The 17,721-nt window shown below is 50.0% G+C and overlaps 1 protein-coding gene across 1 annotated transcript in view; it reads left to right on the top strand.

Annotated features, from left to right (window-relative positions):
- Positions 1–17,721, top strand: part of Eng (endoglin) — a 38,248-nt gene that overhangs the window by 15,670 nt on the left and 4,857 nt on the right. Inside the window, exons 4-9 of the mRNA XM_052724000.1 lie at positions 8,140–8,277; positions 10,175–10,340; positions 11,401–11,569; positions 12,014–12,140; positions 12,623–12,797; positions 12,995–13,137. Coding sequence (XP_052579960.1) covers positions 8,140–8,277; positions 10,175–10,340; positions 11,401–11,569; positions 12,014–12,140; positions 12,623–12,797; positions 12,995–13,137 — 918 coding nt within the window. The remainder of the gene's footprint in view (positions 1–8,139; positions 8,278–10,174; positions 10,341–11,400; positions 11,570–12,013; positions 12,141–12,622; positions 12,798–12,994; positions 13,138–17,721) is intronic.

Below are 17,721 nucleotides of genomic sequence, written 5' to 3'. Positions count from 1 at the left end.
CTTTGATCCCCAGCGTCTCACAAACAAGGGCAGGAGTACCGCACTCCAGAGGCCGATGCAGGAGGGTGAGAAGTTCAAAGGCAGGACAGGTGCAGGCTCAGCTGTTCAGAGCACTTGCTCCTCTTTCAGAAAACCCAAGTTCTGTTCCCAGCACCCACATCAGGCAGCTCACAACTGCCTCTAACTGCAGCTCCAGAGGATCCAACACCCTCTCCTGGCCTCCACAGGCACCCACATACAGACACATACACATAATTAAAAATAATTGTTTTTAAGGTCATCCTAGCCTATAGAGAGAGTTTGAGGCCAGCCTGAGCTACACGAAGACATTGTCTCAAAAAAAAAAAGTAAGAAAGAAAGACAGAAAAAGGAAAGACAGAACTATGTCCAGCTAGAAAGCAGAGCCGAGCACATGAGACAGAGAACAGGGCACATGCAAAGGCCTAAAGGCCACAGGCCTGAGCTGACAGGCCTGGGGGGCGGTACTGCCTCTGCTGACCTTTGGCCTCCTTTGTCAGTCCCTGGCACAGAGAGATGGCTTTCCCGGCCATCCCCACACGGCCTCAGAACCCTCATGTTTCCTGTGCGTGGGCTGGAGATGAGTAATTGCAGCCAAGAACCCCAGGGAAGTGGCAGTTGGGGTGTGTGTCTCTGTCTCTGTCTGTCTGTCTGTCTGGTGTGGCTCTCTCTGTGTCTGCGTGTGTGTGTGTGTGTGTGTGTGTGTGTGTGTGTGTGTGTGTGTGTGTGTGTGGAGGAAGTCTGTAGACAAACCTGGGGCTGAGCAGGGGTTATCTCACTGGGTCCCCAAAGGACAGGCCGGAGCCTGGATTCCGGGAGGGACCTAAGGTCACATCCTGACCTTCAAGGCAGGAACAGGCCTGGTGTCTCAGCGATTCCCAGCAGGCTGACTGCGCTGCTCTGCTGTCCCAGACCTGGACAGCCAAGAGTGGTTGGCTGCTGACTCGCTCCCCTCCTGGGCAAACTCAGGCAGCCCCTTCCTAAAGATTGGAGCCAGCCAGGCTCTGACTCATGCCTAGGCAGAGGGAGCAGACAAGCTGCTGAGGCAGAAAGCCAGCCAGCAGGAACTTCCAGCAGTCTTCCTCAGACTGTCATGGGAGATGTGAGGGGCTATGGAAGGCAGGGTGGCCCAATGAGCAGCCTCGCTGTCACCCCTGTCCAGTGCAACCCTGCTCCACCGTGGGAAACCTGCAGCGCTGAACAATGTACCTGGAGTCCCTCTCTTGAACTGCAGATCGTGCCCAGTGTACCCAGGACCCCCGAGCCTCCTGCTCAATCGTCTCTGAGCCTGTTCTGTAGGCTGCAGGGGAGTGACTCTCGTTATAGCCTCCAAAAAAGGACCTTGCTGGCCTGATGTGAGTTCTTCTGTACCTGAAGAATAGCAGAGTCGACTCTGGGCGGGTACAAGACAGAGTTGGGGCTTCTGGGTGGGGCTTCCTGCATCTGGACACATGAGCACCCCTGCTCTTCTATCAGAGCAGGGCCCTGGGACTGAGCTGCCTTTGTGTCCTTGTCCTGGGCCTTGCAGATGATGAGCAGGTTAGGGACAGCCAGAGCTACAGGGTGAGAGCCTGTCTTGACATGAACAAAAACAAAACCACCACTAACAAAACTGTAGTGTCCTTTCTTACCTCTTCTAGCTGTCTTGGTCGGAGGTGTTCTTCGTCAGGTGTCAGGACTGGCTTCCGTCTGCTTGGCTGTTTATTTTCTGGGCTTCGATGTGAAACTTTGGGCATCTTTGCTGGTTAAGTATGCTTCTTGAGACAGCATATAGCTAGTTCTTGTTTTTCATCCAGCCCATTAGCCTGTGCTGTCTTGGGGTGGTTCTTGTGCCCTCCAAGTGCCAGGATTACAGGCGTGTGGCCACTGTACCTAGCTCAAACACAATTTCTTTAAAAATATTTTCAGAGCTGGGAGTGGTGGCCCACGCCTTTGATCCCAGCACTCAGGAGGCAGAAGGCAGGTGGATCTCTGAGTTCAAAGCCAGTCTGGTCTACAGAGTGAGTTTCAGGACAGCCAGAGCTACACAGAGAGACCCTGTCTAGAAAAACAACAACAGAAAAAAATCTCAGACCCGATGTGGTGGCACACGCCTTCAGTCCCAGCTCTTGGGAGGCAGAAGCAGGCAGATGTCCCTGAATTTGAGGCCAGCCAGAGCTACACAGTGACACCCTGTCTCAAATCAAAACAAAAAGCTGGGCAAGGTTTAGTCCCAGTACGGGAGAGGCAGAGGCAGGTGGATCTTTGAGTTCAAGGCCAGCCTGGCCAGTCAAGACTACATAGAGAGAGACCCTGTCTCAAAAAAAACAAAACAAAAAAAAAAAAACAAAAAAAACAGAATAGGACTGGAAAGATGGCTCAGCCATCAAGAGCACCTCCTCCTGCTCTTATAGAGGATGCCAGTTTGGTTCCCAGCATCCATGTTAGGTGGCTCACAGCCACACACGACTCCGGCTCCAGGGGATCTGACTCCTTCTTCTGGCACACACACACACACACACACACACACACACACACACACACACACGTTGAAAATATTTCTTTCAGGAGGCAGGCATGATAGCACATACCTATAACCCCAGTACTCAATATTAAGTTCGAGGCAATTTGGGCCAAGCATAGTATCACATTCCTGTTTCCCAGTTCCTCGGGTAACTGAGGCAGGAGAATCACTTGAGTTCAGGGTAAGGCCCTAACTCTTAAAATAAAAATGGAGAATCCCATCTGGGGTAATAGAATCTACTGATGCATCCAGGGGTAGGGGGTGAGTCCATTGAGCTGGGTACCACACAGCCTGCTTTGAGGCCCAGTCACGCTGCATCCTTACAAGTACGTGAGCGGGTACATTGTCTAGCTCATCCTCCAGACCAGGAAACTGAGGCCCAAAGAGGAAGAGTGTCTGTCCAGAGCCACAGAGCCCACGTTTGAAGTCAGGTTTATCTGGCTCTGAACTCTTTACCCTGCCACTCTTCCTGTGTGTACTGTCTGAGTCGGCTCAGGCAGACCCAGGGCCTCCTCTGGGCCGGCCCTGGGAGGGTGAGGGCTACAGGCAGACCCAAGGCTCCACTCCCAGAAGAATTGCTGGAAACGGCCTTCTATAAGTGGTTACTAGTACTCAGGGCCTCTTCACCGAAATCCCCCTTTCCCGACACCAACCACTGGGCTAACAATGGCATCTGAGGGACGCCTGGTACAAAAATAGCAGTTGGTCTCCCACCCACCCACTCAGGGAGAGAATGGGGTAGGCTCATGCTGGCAGGCCTGGGGGCAAGGAGCTGGCACATATGTCATCCTGGCTGGGCCTCAAGATGCCCAGGAGTGGAGCCCATCCTGGAAATGGGCAGCCCAAGCTGCGGGCTGGCAGGACCCTTTCTTTACCTCTCAGGGGATGAAATCGGGAAGTCAGCATGCGTGCAAATGGCCACCACTGTGAGTCAGGGTGGAGGGGAAGGAACCTGTTTACTGTGGAAACCCTGGCTGAGTTTTTCTGGTAACTAGGTCTGGGAGCACGGAGCCCCTGGGAGCCCTGCTTTTCAGCCTTCCCATGTTCCCACAGTGCTCACTGTGACCCTGGCTGGTGACTGCCCTGTTTTGGGGTTCGGTTTCTCTTAGCCACCCCACCCCAGCCCTCTGTAGGAAAGGTCCTGGGGACAGCAGAGTGGCAGGTTTGCTTTATGAATTCTGGACGAATTGCTGAGATTTGTCACAAGCATCCCAAAGTCCCAGCCTCTTGACCTCTGGTCCCCCGAAGCATGCCCGTGCTCTGACCTCTGCTTCCTTTTCTTTACTTCCTTTATCCAGAGCCCCTCCTGACCTTGGCTTCCAGCCCTTTCCTGCTCCCATTTCACAGATGAGAAAACGGAGGCACTGAGGGCTATCATCAAGCAGCTGCAGGGTTGATGCCCAGGGCACTTTCCAGCTGCTGTGGCCCTCAGGCATCTCCCAGGGATGGCATAGTATGCACATGTCTCTTGGTATAGTCTGCCATACTATTGGTCCATCTGTTTGCTCTGTGTGTATCTTGAAATCTCCCCTCCAGAGGAGCGTGGATGGGGCTGGATGGGGTAGAAGAGGACAGAAAAGGACACTCTTGGGTTGCTGCTGGGTGGTCAAGGGCTGTGGACTCCACTCACACATAGGCTGATGTGCCTGAGGCTATTGATTCCACAGTCTCTCTGAGTGCCTTCTGTCCTGGATCCTCCGCTTCTACATCTGTAGGCTGGGAGAATCCCTGTGCCCACTTTGGGCAGCTGCATATGCTGTGTGTTCAGCACAGAGTGTAGCATGAATTCAAGTGGACCGTGGCACATTACAGGCATGCAGTTTTACTGAGATGAAATCCACTGATTCAAAGTGTGTGGTCTAGCTGAAATGACAAGGTGCAGGTTCAGTGGGAGCCCCTGTCTCAAAAGAAAACATAGACACATAATTGTGTAACTACCCTGCGTTGTTTGAGCTAACGGTAAATAGCAGTCAGGGCGAGTAGGCCGGGACCAACACCAGGGCGGGTCATGTGCTTCCCTCTAGTAAATGTCCTTTGTTCTTTCTTTCTTTTCACACACACACACACACACACACACACACACATATACACAAACATATATATACATACATACATATGGGAGGCAGAGGCGGGTAGATCTCTGTGAATTCAAGGCCAGCCTAGTCTACTGTCCATAGCAGCTAGGATTACATTATTGTTCGAATCTTAGATGGTCTTTTAATAAAAAACCCAGAACCAGATATCAGGGTGAAAGCTGAAAGATCAGGGAAGCAGAACAGCTAGCCACTATTCTTACCTCTATGAAATCCTCAGCCTAAAGAGAGGGAGTTCCTGTTTCCTCATGCCTTATATACCTTTCTCTGCCCTGCCATATTACTTCCTGGGATTAAAGGCGTGTGTGCTTCCCAAGCAAAGGCATGAGATCTCAATTGCTAGGATTAAGGGTGTGTGCCACCACTGCCTGACTCTGTTTCTAATCCAGTGGCTGGCTCTGTCCTCTGATCCTCAGGCAAACTTATTAGGGTACACAATATATCACCACACTACATAGTGAGACCCTCTCTAAAAAAAAAAATAGTGTATGTATTATGTATGTCTCTGTATGTGGGTGTATGCACAGGAGTGCAGGTACCCATGGAGGCCTGAGGTATCAGATCCCCTGGAGTTGGGTGGATTACAGTCAGTTATAAGCTGCCTGATGTGGGTATTCAGGACCAAACTCAGGTTCTCAGGAAAAGCCATAAAAACTCTCAATTGCTGAGCCATCCCTCCAGCCCCTCCAGCATTTTATTTTAGTGTTTGAAGTGTAATGTGTAGATGTGTAGATAGATAGATAGATAGATAGATAGATAGATAGATAGATAGATAGATAGACAGCAGACAGAGTGTCCTTGGCTGTCCTGGAACTCACTATGTAGACCTTTGAAGTCACAGAGATCTGCCTGCCTCTGCCTCCTGAGTGCTGGGATCAAAGGTATATGCCACTACACCCAGCTTGAAATGCGTATTTTTTTTTTAAAGATTAGTAAAACCAGGTATTTATAGAGTTGAGTTTTTGTTTGTTTGTTTGTTTGTTTTTTGGTTTTTTGAGACAGGGTTTCTCTGTGTAACAGTCCTGGCTGTCCTGGAACTTGCTCTGTAGACCAGACTGGCCTTGAACTCACTGAGATCTGTGTGCCTCTGCTTCCCAAGTGCTGGGATTAGAGACGTGCACCACCACTGCCCAGTTAGAGTCAAATGTTAAACCCATTAGTAAACATTAATATGGACTGGGGACACAGCTAAATGGCAGCATGCGCAGACTGGGCTTGCTTCCTCAGATTGCAGGTTGTTTATTCTTCTTATTATTATTCCCATGCTTGAAATGTATCCTTTTTCTACTATAAACTACTATGAGAATACTTATGTAAGAATAATAACCTAGAGGCTCTCAGGAGGGCTCAGTGGATAAAGGCATTTGCCACCAAGCTTGATGACCTGAGTTTGAGCCCTAAGTCCCACATAGTGGAAGGAGAAAATAGACTGCACAAAGGTGTCCTCTGACATGTGCACACACACACACACACAAATAAAGTAAATAAATCAATCTAATTAAAGAGGAAAAGCTAACCTCGTGCTGGGAGACAGCTCAAGCCACACAAGCCTGAGCGCCTAGGTTTGGATCACTAGCACCCAAAAGCCAGATGTGGCTGTGTTCCCTGTAACCCCAGTGCTGGGGAGTAGGGACAGCTGAGTCTCCAGGACTTGCTGGCCAACCAGTCTAACCAAAATTGCAAGTGCCAAGAGAGATCCTGCCTGAAAAACAAAAAGGGAAAATGGGAGAGAAATGTACCTCAAATTGAACCCTGGCCTCTACATGTGCACACACGGGCAAGTGAGTCCATGCATGTGCACATACACCACACACACTAATAAGAAGGAAAGAAGGGGCCTGGAAAGATGGCTCAGTAGTTAGTGCACTGGCTGCTCTTCCAGAGGACCGAGGTTCAATACCCCATCATGACTGCCTGTAGCTCCAGTTCCAAGGGATCTGACGCCCTCTTCTGGCCTCCACGGGCACCAGGCATGCACATGATGGACAGACATACAAATAGTCAAAACACACATACACATAAAATAAAATGATAATGACTTTTTTTTAAAGAATTAAAATAAGAATAATAACCTAAAGAGAACACATGACAAAAGCCACTCATCACACATTGAAAATAAAGTGGTATTATTTGCTCTTTCCTCCTGTTGTTTTAAGGAGTGAGCTTGAACACGAGTGATTAACAGGGTCATTTACTGAGTAGCGGAAATATCTCTGAACAGATTTTTCCAGGGGCTGAAACGCTTGTCTCTGGCTTTGTGACATCAGTCGGGAAACAACAGGGAGATGATTAGAAGCCAGACCCTAAAGCTTTCCACTAATGTCTTGTAAACCAGTGCTCTCCTCTCTCATGGAGGAGGAGACTTTGGAGTCGGCTGTGGGGCTGGCACAGGAACTGCCAGAGACCGTGTCTGGGAGGATTTCCATTGTCTTTGTTCTCCCAGACACCATGTGGCTTCTAAGGCACTGAGCTGGGCCCTCCTCTCCTGTTCCTCTCCCCCACCACCGCAACCCACGGGCTCAGAAGACACTCAGAAGAGTTTTGATCTGGCCATCTTTTCTTTCTTGACAGAGAGGGGTGACATTCCCAGCCTTCCATGTAATCATGAGCAAGCGACCTCACCTGTGACTGTTTCCTAATTTGTGAGAATTTTAATGGTACCTACTTCTTAGGTTGTTTACGTGGGCTCGTGTAGGTGGAACCAGGGCCTGTGCGTGTGGTCTGTCACTGAGCCACATCTGCAGCTCTAGAACAATTGGGAATGCCTCAAAGTGAGCTGGCATCAGAGTGGCCTCCTGGGGATAACCAAAGAGAGGAGTCACTGCTCCGTACGTAGGACATTCTTTAGATGCTCATAGGCCTGGTCTACAGCAGGTGCTCAACAGAAATCATCCTGAGTGATGTGATGGCATGTGCCTGAAATTCCAGCACTTGGGACACTGAGATAGGTAGGAAGAATAAAGAGTTCAAGGCCAGCCTGGGCACAAAGCAGTAACCTGTCAGGAGGAGGAGGAGGAGGAGGAAAGGAAGGGCTGGTCTTGCAGTTCTGACTGTTGGATGAAGCTAAGAATCGTCTTAATTAGTTTTTCCTCTTCTTGGGCTGGTTGGGAGCAATCTCTCTCATTCACTCAGTTTTTTAACTTACTCATTTGTTGTTGTTGTTTAATTTGTACGTATTCACTTATTGTGTCTGTGTGCTTGTGTGTGCTTGTGTGTGCTTGTGCGTGCTTGTGCCACAGCACTGGTGTAGAAGTCAGTGGATGGCTTGCAGGAGTCCGGTCTGTTCCTCCACCATATGGGTTCTGGGGATTGAACTCAGGGTGTCAGACTTGTGGCCACGCTCACTGAACCATCCCAACAGTCCCTCATATGTTGTCTAGGCATGTGAGAGGCCAGGTGCACACAGGTACCCGCCGGGTCAAGCCAAGCAGGGCCCATGGAATGATTGTCAACCATACGTGAATCATCCCTACCCCACCCCCTGCAAACCTGACTGATATATCTGTGTCCCCGACTCTTCCCCAGGTGTCACAGCTGGAGCTGACTCTTCAGGCATCCAAACAAAATGGCACTGGGACCCGAGAGGTGTTCCTGGTCCTTGTTTCTAACGAAACTGTCTTGGTGAAGCTCCAGGCCCCGGAAATCCCATTGCACCTGGCCTACGTGAGTGTGTGACCCCTAACCCCAGGCCAGTTGTGGGAAACCCCTGCCTGATGTCCCTTTCTGTGAGCCAGAGGCTGATGTCCGGGTGGCCATGATTCAAAATGGCCATACCTTGAGTTCCACAGCCCTGACGTAGAACACTCAGGGATGAATGGGACCTGGATCAGGAGTCTGGACCAGGAGGTGGATGGATGCAGAATTTGGGACAGCATAAAGGAAGGGTGGGGGGTAGCGACAGGACCAGAAGGTAGGCCCAGAGGAGGTGGAGGTGGGGAACAGAAGTAAAGACCCTCTCACAGATGGACACATAGACCAGCGTGGTAAAAGCACCGTGGAAAATGCCCTCCCAAGTCCAACCGCAAAGGCCCAGCTTCCCTTCCCAGAATGCCCTTCCCCTTAGCACTGAGTAGGGGGATCAAGTCAATCACTGAAACACTAAGGAGCTCTGGCTGGAGGGTTGCTGCTCCGGCCCATTTCGCTAAGGTTGCCAGTTTTTACTTGAACACTCGCAGCGAGAGATCACAACCCACAGGCCAGAAGCCTGTCTTGTGTCAGGCCGTAAGCCAGGAGACTGACAAAGGCCATGCTCTTTTGTCACTAAACTAACCCTGTTTTACTGAGGTTAATGCCTGCAGAGCAGGCAGTGTGCTCCACTGCCCCCTCACAGTCAGACAGTCTTCCTTAACACCCAGCCTGAAGCCCTTCTGGGGCTGCGGTTACTTGGAGTCAATGGCCCTGCTTCCTCTAACCCTTCTCTCCTCGGGTCACCTCCTCCAGGAAGTCTTCATTCCCTTTCTTAGCCCACCAGAGCCCAGAGGAGCCTAAGGGAGCAGTGAGGCTTTGGACCCACAGATTCCCTGTTCCCAGACAGCCAGTGCACTGGTCTTGGTTCTTTTTAAACTTTATTATTGTATGTGTCTGGGTGTTTCGTGTGCATGTGTGTCTGTGCACCACATGTGTGCCTTGTGCCTGCGGAGGCCAGGAGAGTGTTGGATTCCCTAGGACTGGAGTTACAGATGGTTGTGAGCCACCATGTGGGTGCTGGGAATTGAACCTGGGTCCTGTGGAAGAGCAGTCGAGGGCTCTTAACCACTGAGCCATCTCTCCAGACCCTCCCCTTTTGCTACTTATTTAAGGTCCCCTGACTTCTATTTCTTCAATAATGATGTCTAGCTATTTTCTGAATGGTGAGACCCCCCATTTGTCTTTCAATCATTCATTATTTTTCATGCTTCTCATCTTTTCCCCTCCATTGCCCCCTTCTCCGTGCATCAGGGGCACCTACCATGTGGCAGGTGTTAGGTTTTTGTTGTTGGTGGTGGTGGTGGTGGTTTTTTCGAGACAGGGTTGTCTGTGTAGTTTTGGTGCCAGTCCTGAAGCTCAGTCTGTAGACCAGACTGGCCTCGAACTCACAGAGATCCACCTGGCTCTGCCTCCCGAGTGCTGGGATTAAAGGCGTGCACCACCACCGCCCAGCCTCTGTCAAGAAGCAGCTGGTACAACAGGATCCGCAATGAACAAAGACAGCGCCTGCAAGGTGTCCAGTACTGTGTGGGAGGGCACTGAGATTTCCCCCCCATACCTCAGAGTGTAGAGGGATACAGAGTAGCTTCGCGATGACATTCTGTAAGGCTTGAATGAGTGCCTCGTGGTGAGGGTAAGGCTGGGACAGATGGATGAATGAATGTGTGCCTCTGTGTAGCACTCGGTGCAGAAGAGAGATGGGACAGACACGGCTATGCTAGAAGAGGTACTGGGGGCCTCTGGGCTAACTGATGACCCTGAGCCTCGGCATTCTTGGTTCTGGCCTCTTTTCTGCCAACTGACTGAGCTGACTCCCCAAACTGGTTTCTGACCTGCGTGGTCAGAGGTGACTCAGCACTCTGTGTCTCCACAGGACCCCAACAAGACCATCTTTCCAGATGAGCCAGAAGTCAGCATCACACCATTGCCGTTCCTTACCTCCAGGAAGCAGATCCTTGACTGGGCAGCCAAAAGGAGCGCCATCACCTCGGTGGCCGCACTGGATAACCCCAGAAGCGTTGTCCTCCGGCTGGGCCAAGGTTAGCTTCCTTACTTGCCTCTGGGTGCAAGTTCAGTTGCAGAAACTGAGCAAACTGGACTGGGGTACTCCCAGCCCATGGTGGCACGTGATTTGCCAAAGTCACACATGGCTGGATGATGCCCTTTGAAGCCAGTGACTGCTTCTTCATCAAGTATCAGATGAGAAAAGCTAGATTTTTTTCTTCACCTTGAAAATCCCAGCACAAGGTGCTAGAGATGTGGCTCAGTTGGTAGAGTATTTGCCTGGCATTATTTTTTTTTTTTTTTTTGTTTTTTGTTTTTTGTTTTTTCGAGACAGGGTTTCTCTGTGTAGCTTTGCGCCTTTCCTGGGACTCACTTGGTAGCCCAGGCTGACCTCGAACTCACAGAGATCCGCCTGGCCCTGCCTCCCGAGTGCTGGGATTAAAGGCGTGCGCCACCACCGCCCGGCTTGCCTGGCATTATTAAGCCCTGAATTCCATCTCCAACGACACACAGACAAATCACGGTGGCACAGACCTGGAATCCCAGCACTAGTGGGGTGGAGTCAGGAGAATAAGGTATTCAAGGTCATCCTCTGCAACATAGCAATCTCAAGGCTAGCCTGGGCTACATGAGACCGTGTCTTTAAGGGAGGAGTGCTGGGGAGAGGGCTCAGAGTGTAACGATTGCCACACAAGCATGAGCACCGATGTGTAAAGCTGTCTTGGTGATACACACACATAACCCCAAAGCTGGGGAGGCAGAGACAGGGGGATCCCAGGGGCTTGCTGGCCAGTCAGTCTAGCTGACTCAGGGAGCTCCAGGTTCAGCGAGAGACTGGGACTCAAAAGAATAATATGGAGAACAATTAAGGAAGGCACCTGGCATGTGCTGATGTGCGGGGTGGGGGTGAGGGGACTGCGCCCTTGACGTGTGCCACGGGCTTCACTCGCTATGTTGATCCTGTGTTGACAACGAGAAAACCAAGGCTGGGCACTCAGCAGGTAGGTCCTCTGTCCCCGACCTGTGAAGCTCTGTCCTGAATGTCCCCACCAGCTGAAGGCGGGGTACGGCCCTCTGATATGCTCGTCTCCACAGCCTCAAGCGCACCACCCTACTGCTTGGCAGAAGCTCATCATGACATGGGCCTCACACTCGAATGGCAACCTCAGGGCTCCCAAGTCCAAGGCTGCAGCTTGGGAGATGAGAGCAGTCACCGCCACAAGGAGGCGTATATCCTGAGGGTCCTGCCAGGTTCCGCGGCCAGGTAAGGGTGCTGGCCTCCTGGGGCAGGGCCCTCCCCATTCAATCAGCTCCTAACCTCCTGGTGTAGCAGTGGTTTCCTATTGTTGTGAGGAAACACTGTGACCAAGGCAATGTGTAGAGAGTTTATTTGGGCTTAGGGTTCTAAAGGGTCAGAGTTCACGACGGCAGAATGGAGGTCACAGGCAGCGGACAGACGAAAGCGCACGTCTGGAACCACAAACACGAGGCAGAGAGCTCACACAAAGCCCACCCCTAGTGTCCTGTGTTCTCCAGCAAGGCCCACCTCCTACGCCTTCCCAAACAGCATCACCAACTGCGGACCAAGCATTCAAATACCAGAGACTTTTACATGACATCTCGTTCAAACCGGAACACCAGGTCTGTCCCCACACTCAAGCCTACACTCTGTCTGCACTGACCCAAGTCCTTTCTGTACCTGCTGCAGGCCCCGGACAGTGACCGTGAATGTGGAGCTGAGTTGTGCATCTGGGGATCCCGACGCCATTCTCATCCTGCAGGGTCCTCCGTATGTGTCCTGGTCCATCAATGCCAACCACAACATGCAGTTCTGGGTGAGCCTTGCACCTCACCCTCGGCCTAAGACCTTGCACACCGTGGTCATCCCCCTCAACTTTCTATTTTTCTTTTTTGGTTTTTCAAGACAAAGTTTCTCTGGGTAGCCTTGGCTGTCCTGGAACTCTGTAGACCAGGTTAGACTCAAACTCACAGAGACCCAATTACCTCTGCCTCCCGAGTGCTGGGATTAGAGGCGTGCGCCACCATCGCCTGGCCCACCCGACCTTTTCTACCCTGTCCACTACCCGTTTTCCTTCCATTGTTAACTTAGAGACCGCTTCCTCCAGGAAGCTTTCCTGAGGGGCCAGAGAGCCCCTTAGCCTAGCCTGCTGGGTCAAGGAAGACTCCTGGAGAGACAACTCTGAGCTGGGTTAGAGGACAAAGGGAAAATGGGGAAGAAGGGGGCAGGGTGGCAAGGCAGGGGGGAGGGAAGGAGTCACCACAGCTGAGGGCCCCTGCTGTCCATTTCTGCCTTCAGACCACAGGTGAATACTCCATCAAGATCTTTCCAGAAAAGACCATCAAAGGCTTCGTGCTCCCAGACACACCCCAAGGCCTGATAGAGGAGGCCCACAAGCTCAACGCCAGCATTATAGCCTCCTTTGCAGAGCTCTCTCTGGCCAGTGAAGTCTCCCTGAGGGCCTCTAGCTGTGGTGAGCCCCAGCCCTGTGACTCCGCCCTCCTCTCTGTGGCTCCCCTGGGGTCACTTGCCGTACTGTTCTTTGAGCTTGGGCCAGCTTCTCTGAGCCTCACTGGCCTCATCTGCCACAATGGGTAGTTAGCCATCCAAGAACTCAGCCCCTAGTGAGCACTCAGTGATCACCCACTCCACCCACCTCTGGCCCCACAGGTAGTGTGCCACAGACCACACCTGCACCAGTTCTGACCACACCTCCCAAGGACAGTTGCAACCCTGGGCTACTCATGTCCCTGATCCAACCAAAGTGTGGCAATGACGTCATGACTCTGACACTCAGTAAAAAACATGTGCAGGTAAGTGAATCCCTGCCCCTTCTTCTTGGGGTGACACGGACTTCTGTGGGCCTAGTCCAGGCAGTAGGACAAATCACATCCCTCGGCAAGTCTCAGTTTTCTCATTTGTGAAATGCAGTTTGAGCCTGGCACAGAGCCATGCACGTGTATTCCCAGAACCCAGGAGACTGAGCCAGGGGGATGGTGAATTCCAGACCAGACTAGGCTACATAGAAGGTCCATAAAGGAAAACAGGGGTTCAAGGACATCCTCAGCTACAGAGGGAATTTGATGATAGCCTAGGCTACATGATCCCCACTCTCAAAACACCAGTAATAATAACGGTAATATTAGGTAGTCATTAATAATCTTAATGCTGGCAGAGCCAAGTGGTTACAGAAATTTTTACCATGTGATCTTTGCCTGATCGATAAATACAAAAAGCAACGTGTGGGGCTGGGGAGATGTTCAGCGAGAACGTGTTTGCTGGGCAAGCATGAGAAGCTGGGTTTGGATCCCCAGAACCTATATCAAAAACAGCCCTCAGCACTGAGGGCAGAGAAACGAGGGTCCCAGAGACTCTGACCAGCCAGGCTAGCCAATCAGTGAGGTCCAGGGTTAATAGGAGACCCTCCCTGTCTTGCCGGGCACGATAGTGCATGATTTTAATGCCAGCACTTGGGAGGCAGAGGCAAGCAGACCTCTGTGAATTCAAGGCTAGCCTGGTCTACATGGTGAGTTCCAGGCCAGTCAGGGCTACATAGTGAGACTCTGTTGACAGGGTGGGGGTGGTATATCCTGTCTCAAAAACTAAGATGGATGAATCCAATGAGATGGCGCAGTGAATAAAACTTGCCACACAAGCCTAACCTGAGCTCAATCCCTGGAACCCACATAAAGGTGGAAAGGACCAATTCCACCAAGTTGGATGTCACACACTCAATAATTTAATTTAAAAAATATAAGTGAAGCACAACAGTGGAAGATGCCTGATGCCTGATTTCAAACTCTGGCCTCCACACATGTGCACCTGTGTGCAGGTGTGCATACACTGGGGAGACCGACCACACACACACACACACACACACACACACACACACACACACACACACAGAGTATATAGACTACATGCATAAAATTTAAATTTAATTTTAATTTAAATGCATACTTTTTAGAATATAACAACTAGAATGGGGAATATATGTACACACACACACACACACACACACACACAGACTATGACTTTCACTATGTATTCCTGATTGGCTTGGAACTCACTCTGTAGACCAGGCCGGCCTCAAACTCACAGAGACCCACCTGCCTGTCTTCTGGGTGCTGGGATTCAAGGTCTGTGCCACCAGTGCTGGCATAGAATGGAGAAAATCTTCATTTTCCCTCCTGATGACAACAGCTGCCAACATTGGGCTGTCTATCCTTCCTTCCTTCCTTCCTTCCTTCCTTCCTTCCTTCCTTCCTTCCTTCCTCCCTCCCTCTCTCCCTCTCTCTCTCTCTCTCTCTCTCTCTCTCTCTCTCTCTTTTCTTTGGTATTTTTTGTTGTTGTTTTCCCTAGACAGGGTCTCATACAGCCCAGGCTAGCCTTGAGCTCTCTACCTACCTGAGGGTGACCTTGAACTTCTGATCCTCCTGCCTGCACCTTGTCCTGTGGGTTGCTTAGAAGACTTTTCTCTGTTTCTTGCACGGGGTAACCAGAACAGGCGTCCTCCACACTACGATTCTGATCTTTTTACAACTTTGAACGCTGTCCTTAATGCCACGGTATCAGCTATGCTAGTGGCCTGCTGTCCCGGATTCCTCCCCAGGTGCTCAGCAGTAGGCTGCATCCACTTCTGCACTGTTGTTAACATGCTCAGGGTGTTCCAGTGAGTAAAGCTGTGTGCAGACAGTTTTTCGGGGAGGTTTCCAGAATACAATTAAATCTTCAGAGCGTTTTGTTGTTGTTGTTTTAAGATTTATTTATTTATTTTATGTATGAGTGCCCTATCTGCATGTACCTTTATGCCAGAAGAGGGCATCAGATCCCACTAGAGATGGTTGTCACCACACGGTTGCTGGGAACTGAACTCAGAACCTCTGGAAGAGCAGCCAGTGCTTTTAACCACTGAGCCATCTCTCCAGCCCCTCTTCTTCAGAGTGCTTTAGTAGAGTTTTGACCACTTCTCTCTACTTCCACACTGATATCAAGAACAAGGAAAGCCCTCTGCCTGTGTGGGAGGGGAATGTGGGTGTTTGGTTATTGTTCTAATTAAGATTCTTCCTTAGCAGCAAGCTAAGGCCTGGCTTCTTGTGAATAATAAGAACCCAACTGTTTCTGGGGCTTGGTGTGTCTCGATTTCTGTATGATTTTTAAAATTTTATTTTTATTTACTTTTGAGGCATAGTCTTGTGTAGCCCATGTTGTGTAGCTGAAAGTTTTCCAGTGTCCCACCTGGCCCCGCACAGTCCAGACAAATCTCTCTCACTCACAGTCCTGTAGCCGCTTATAAAATAATCATTCAGAGGCTTAATATTATTTACAACTGCTTGGCCATTAGCTCAGGCTTATTACTGACTAGCTCTTACACTTAAATTAACCCATAATTCTTATCTATGTTTAGCCACATGGCTTGGTACCTTTTTTCAGTTCTGCCTTGTCATCTTGTTTCCTCGGCGTCTGGCTGGTGACTCCTGACTCAGCCTTCCTCTTCCCAGAATTCTCCTCGTCTGCCCACCCCGCCTATACTTCCTGCCTGGCTACTGGCCAATCAGCCTTTTATTAAACCAGTGTACAAGGGTGTTATCCCACGCAAGGTTGGCCTTGAGCTTGCTGTGTAGCCTGTAGCTGAGGATGACCTTGAACTTGTGGTCCTCCTGACCTCACTCCAGTGTGCTAGGATTATATGCATGTGACACTGTGCCCGGTCATTCTCCCTTTTGGTTTAGTTTTCTGCATTTTGGCTTCAGTTTCTCCCCACCTCCACCCACCTCCCAGCGCTGGGGATAGAACCCATCCGGGGCCATGAACTGGTCTCAAGTCTGTGTTCTACTGCTGAGCTGTGTCCTCAGCCCCAGACAATGGGTTTAACATACTTTTGTTTTTGGATTCAGCATTTGACTTTGAATCCGTGTTGGTGTGGAACTCGATATGTGGACCAGACTGGCTTTGAACTCAACAGAGATCTGCCTGCCTCTATCTTCTAAGGATTAAGATTAAAGACTCACAGACAGGGTTGAGGATTTAGCTTAGGGGTAGAGCACTTGCCTAGCAAGCACAAGGTCCTAGGTTGGTCTTCAGCTACCAGGGCTGGGAGACAGGGATGGATAACATAAAAGATGCCCCCCCCCCCCCCCCCCCCCCCCCCCGCGCGCGCACACACGCGCAAAAAAATCCAAGGTAATGGGCACACACAACCTTTGCTGAGTAGTGGTGGTGAATGCCCTTAGTCCCAGCACTCAGGATGCAGAGGCAGTTGAATCTTTGTGAGTTTGAAGCCAGCCTGGTCTACAGAGCAAGATCCAAGACAGTCAAGACTATACAAAGAAACTCTATCTCAAAAACAAAAGAACAACAACAACAAAAACCAAATAAACAAACAAAACCCACAACAACAATAACAAAAAGATTAAAGACATACACAATCATGCCCCAGCTTCTTTTAATTTTTTTTTAAACAAAAATTTCAGGTATAAAATGTATATGGGTGTTTTGCCTACATGCAAGTTTGTGCACCACATGTGTGCAATGCCCATGGAGGCCAGAAGAGGACGCTGGATCCCCTGGAACCAGAGTTACAGATAGTTATGAACTGCCATGTATGTGCCAGGCACTGAACCCAGGTTCTAGTAGCTAGTGCTCTTAGCCACTGAGCTTTTCAGCCCCTTCTTTTAACTTTGAACATTAAAAAAAAAAAAAAAATTAAATTAAGATGGAGCTGGAGAGATGGCTCAGAAATTAAAAGCATTTGCTGTTCTTTCAAAAGACCTGGATTTGATTCCCAGCACTATACGGTGGCTCACAATCATCTGTAACTCCAGTTCCACAGGGTCTAATGTCCTCTGCTGGCCTCTGAATGTACTGCATATATGTGGTGTATAGACATACATTCAGGCAAAATACACACACACACACACACACACACATACACACACACACACACACACACACACCCCCTGGGTTCAATTCTCAGAAATGCAAAAACTAAAGAGGACCTTCTAGCTGCCCATCCTCCACGGTCAGTTTTTTCCTGGCCTTTCTTAAGTCTCAGAGCTTTGTTAATCATCCATGTCCCCTCAAAGACATTTAAATAAGGATTTGTTTTACTTCTTTTTTTTTGTTTGTTTTACTTCTTTTTAAAAAAAATTATTTTTATTTTATGTGCATTGGTGTTTTCCCTGTAAGTATGTTTGTGTGAGGGTGTCAGATCTTGGAGTTACAGACAGTTGTGAGCTTCTGTGTGGTTGCTGGAACTTGAACCCGGGTCCTTCTGAAAAGGAGCCAGTGCTCTTAACCGCTGAGCCATCTCTGTAGCCCATGTTTTGCTTCTTTTTAAATTATGTGTAGGGTGGGTATCTGCATGGGGGTGCATGTGTCCACGGAGGTCAGAAGGA

Source organism: Peromyscus californicus, unplaced genomic scaffold (genome assembly GCF_007827085.1).
Source record: "Peromyscus californicus insignis strain IS unplaced genomic scaffold, ASM782708v3 Scaffold_7__1_contigs__length_154581171, whole genome shotgun sequence".
NCBI classification, from domain to species: Eukaryota; Metazoa; Chordata; class Mammalia; order Rodentia; family Cricetidae; genus Peromyscus; species Peromyscus californicus.
This window is presented reverse-complemented; position numbering and strand designations above follow the sequence as displayed.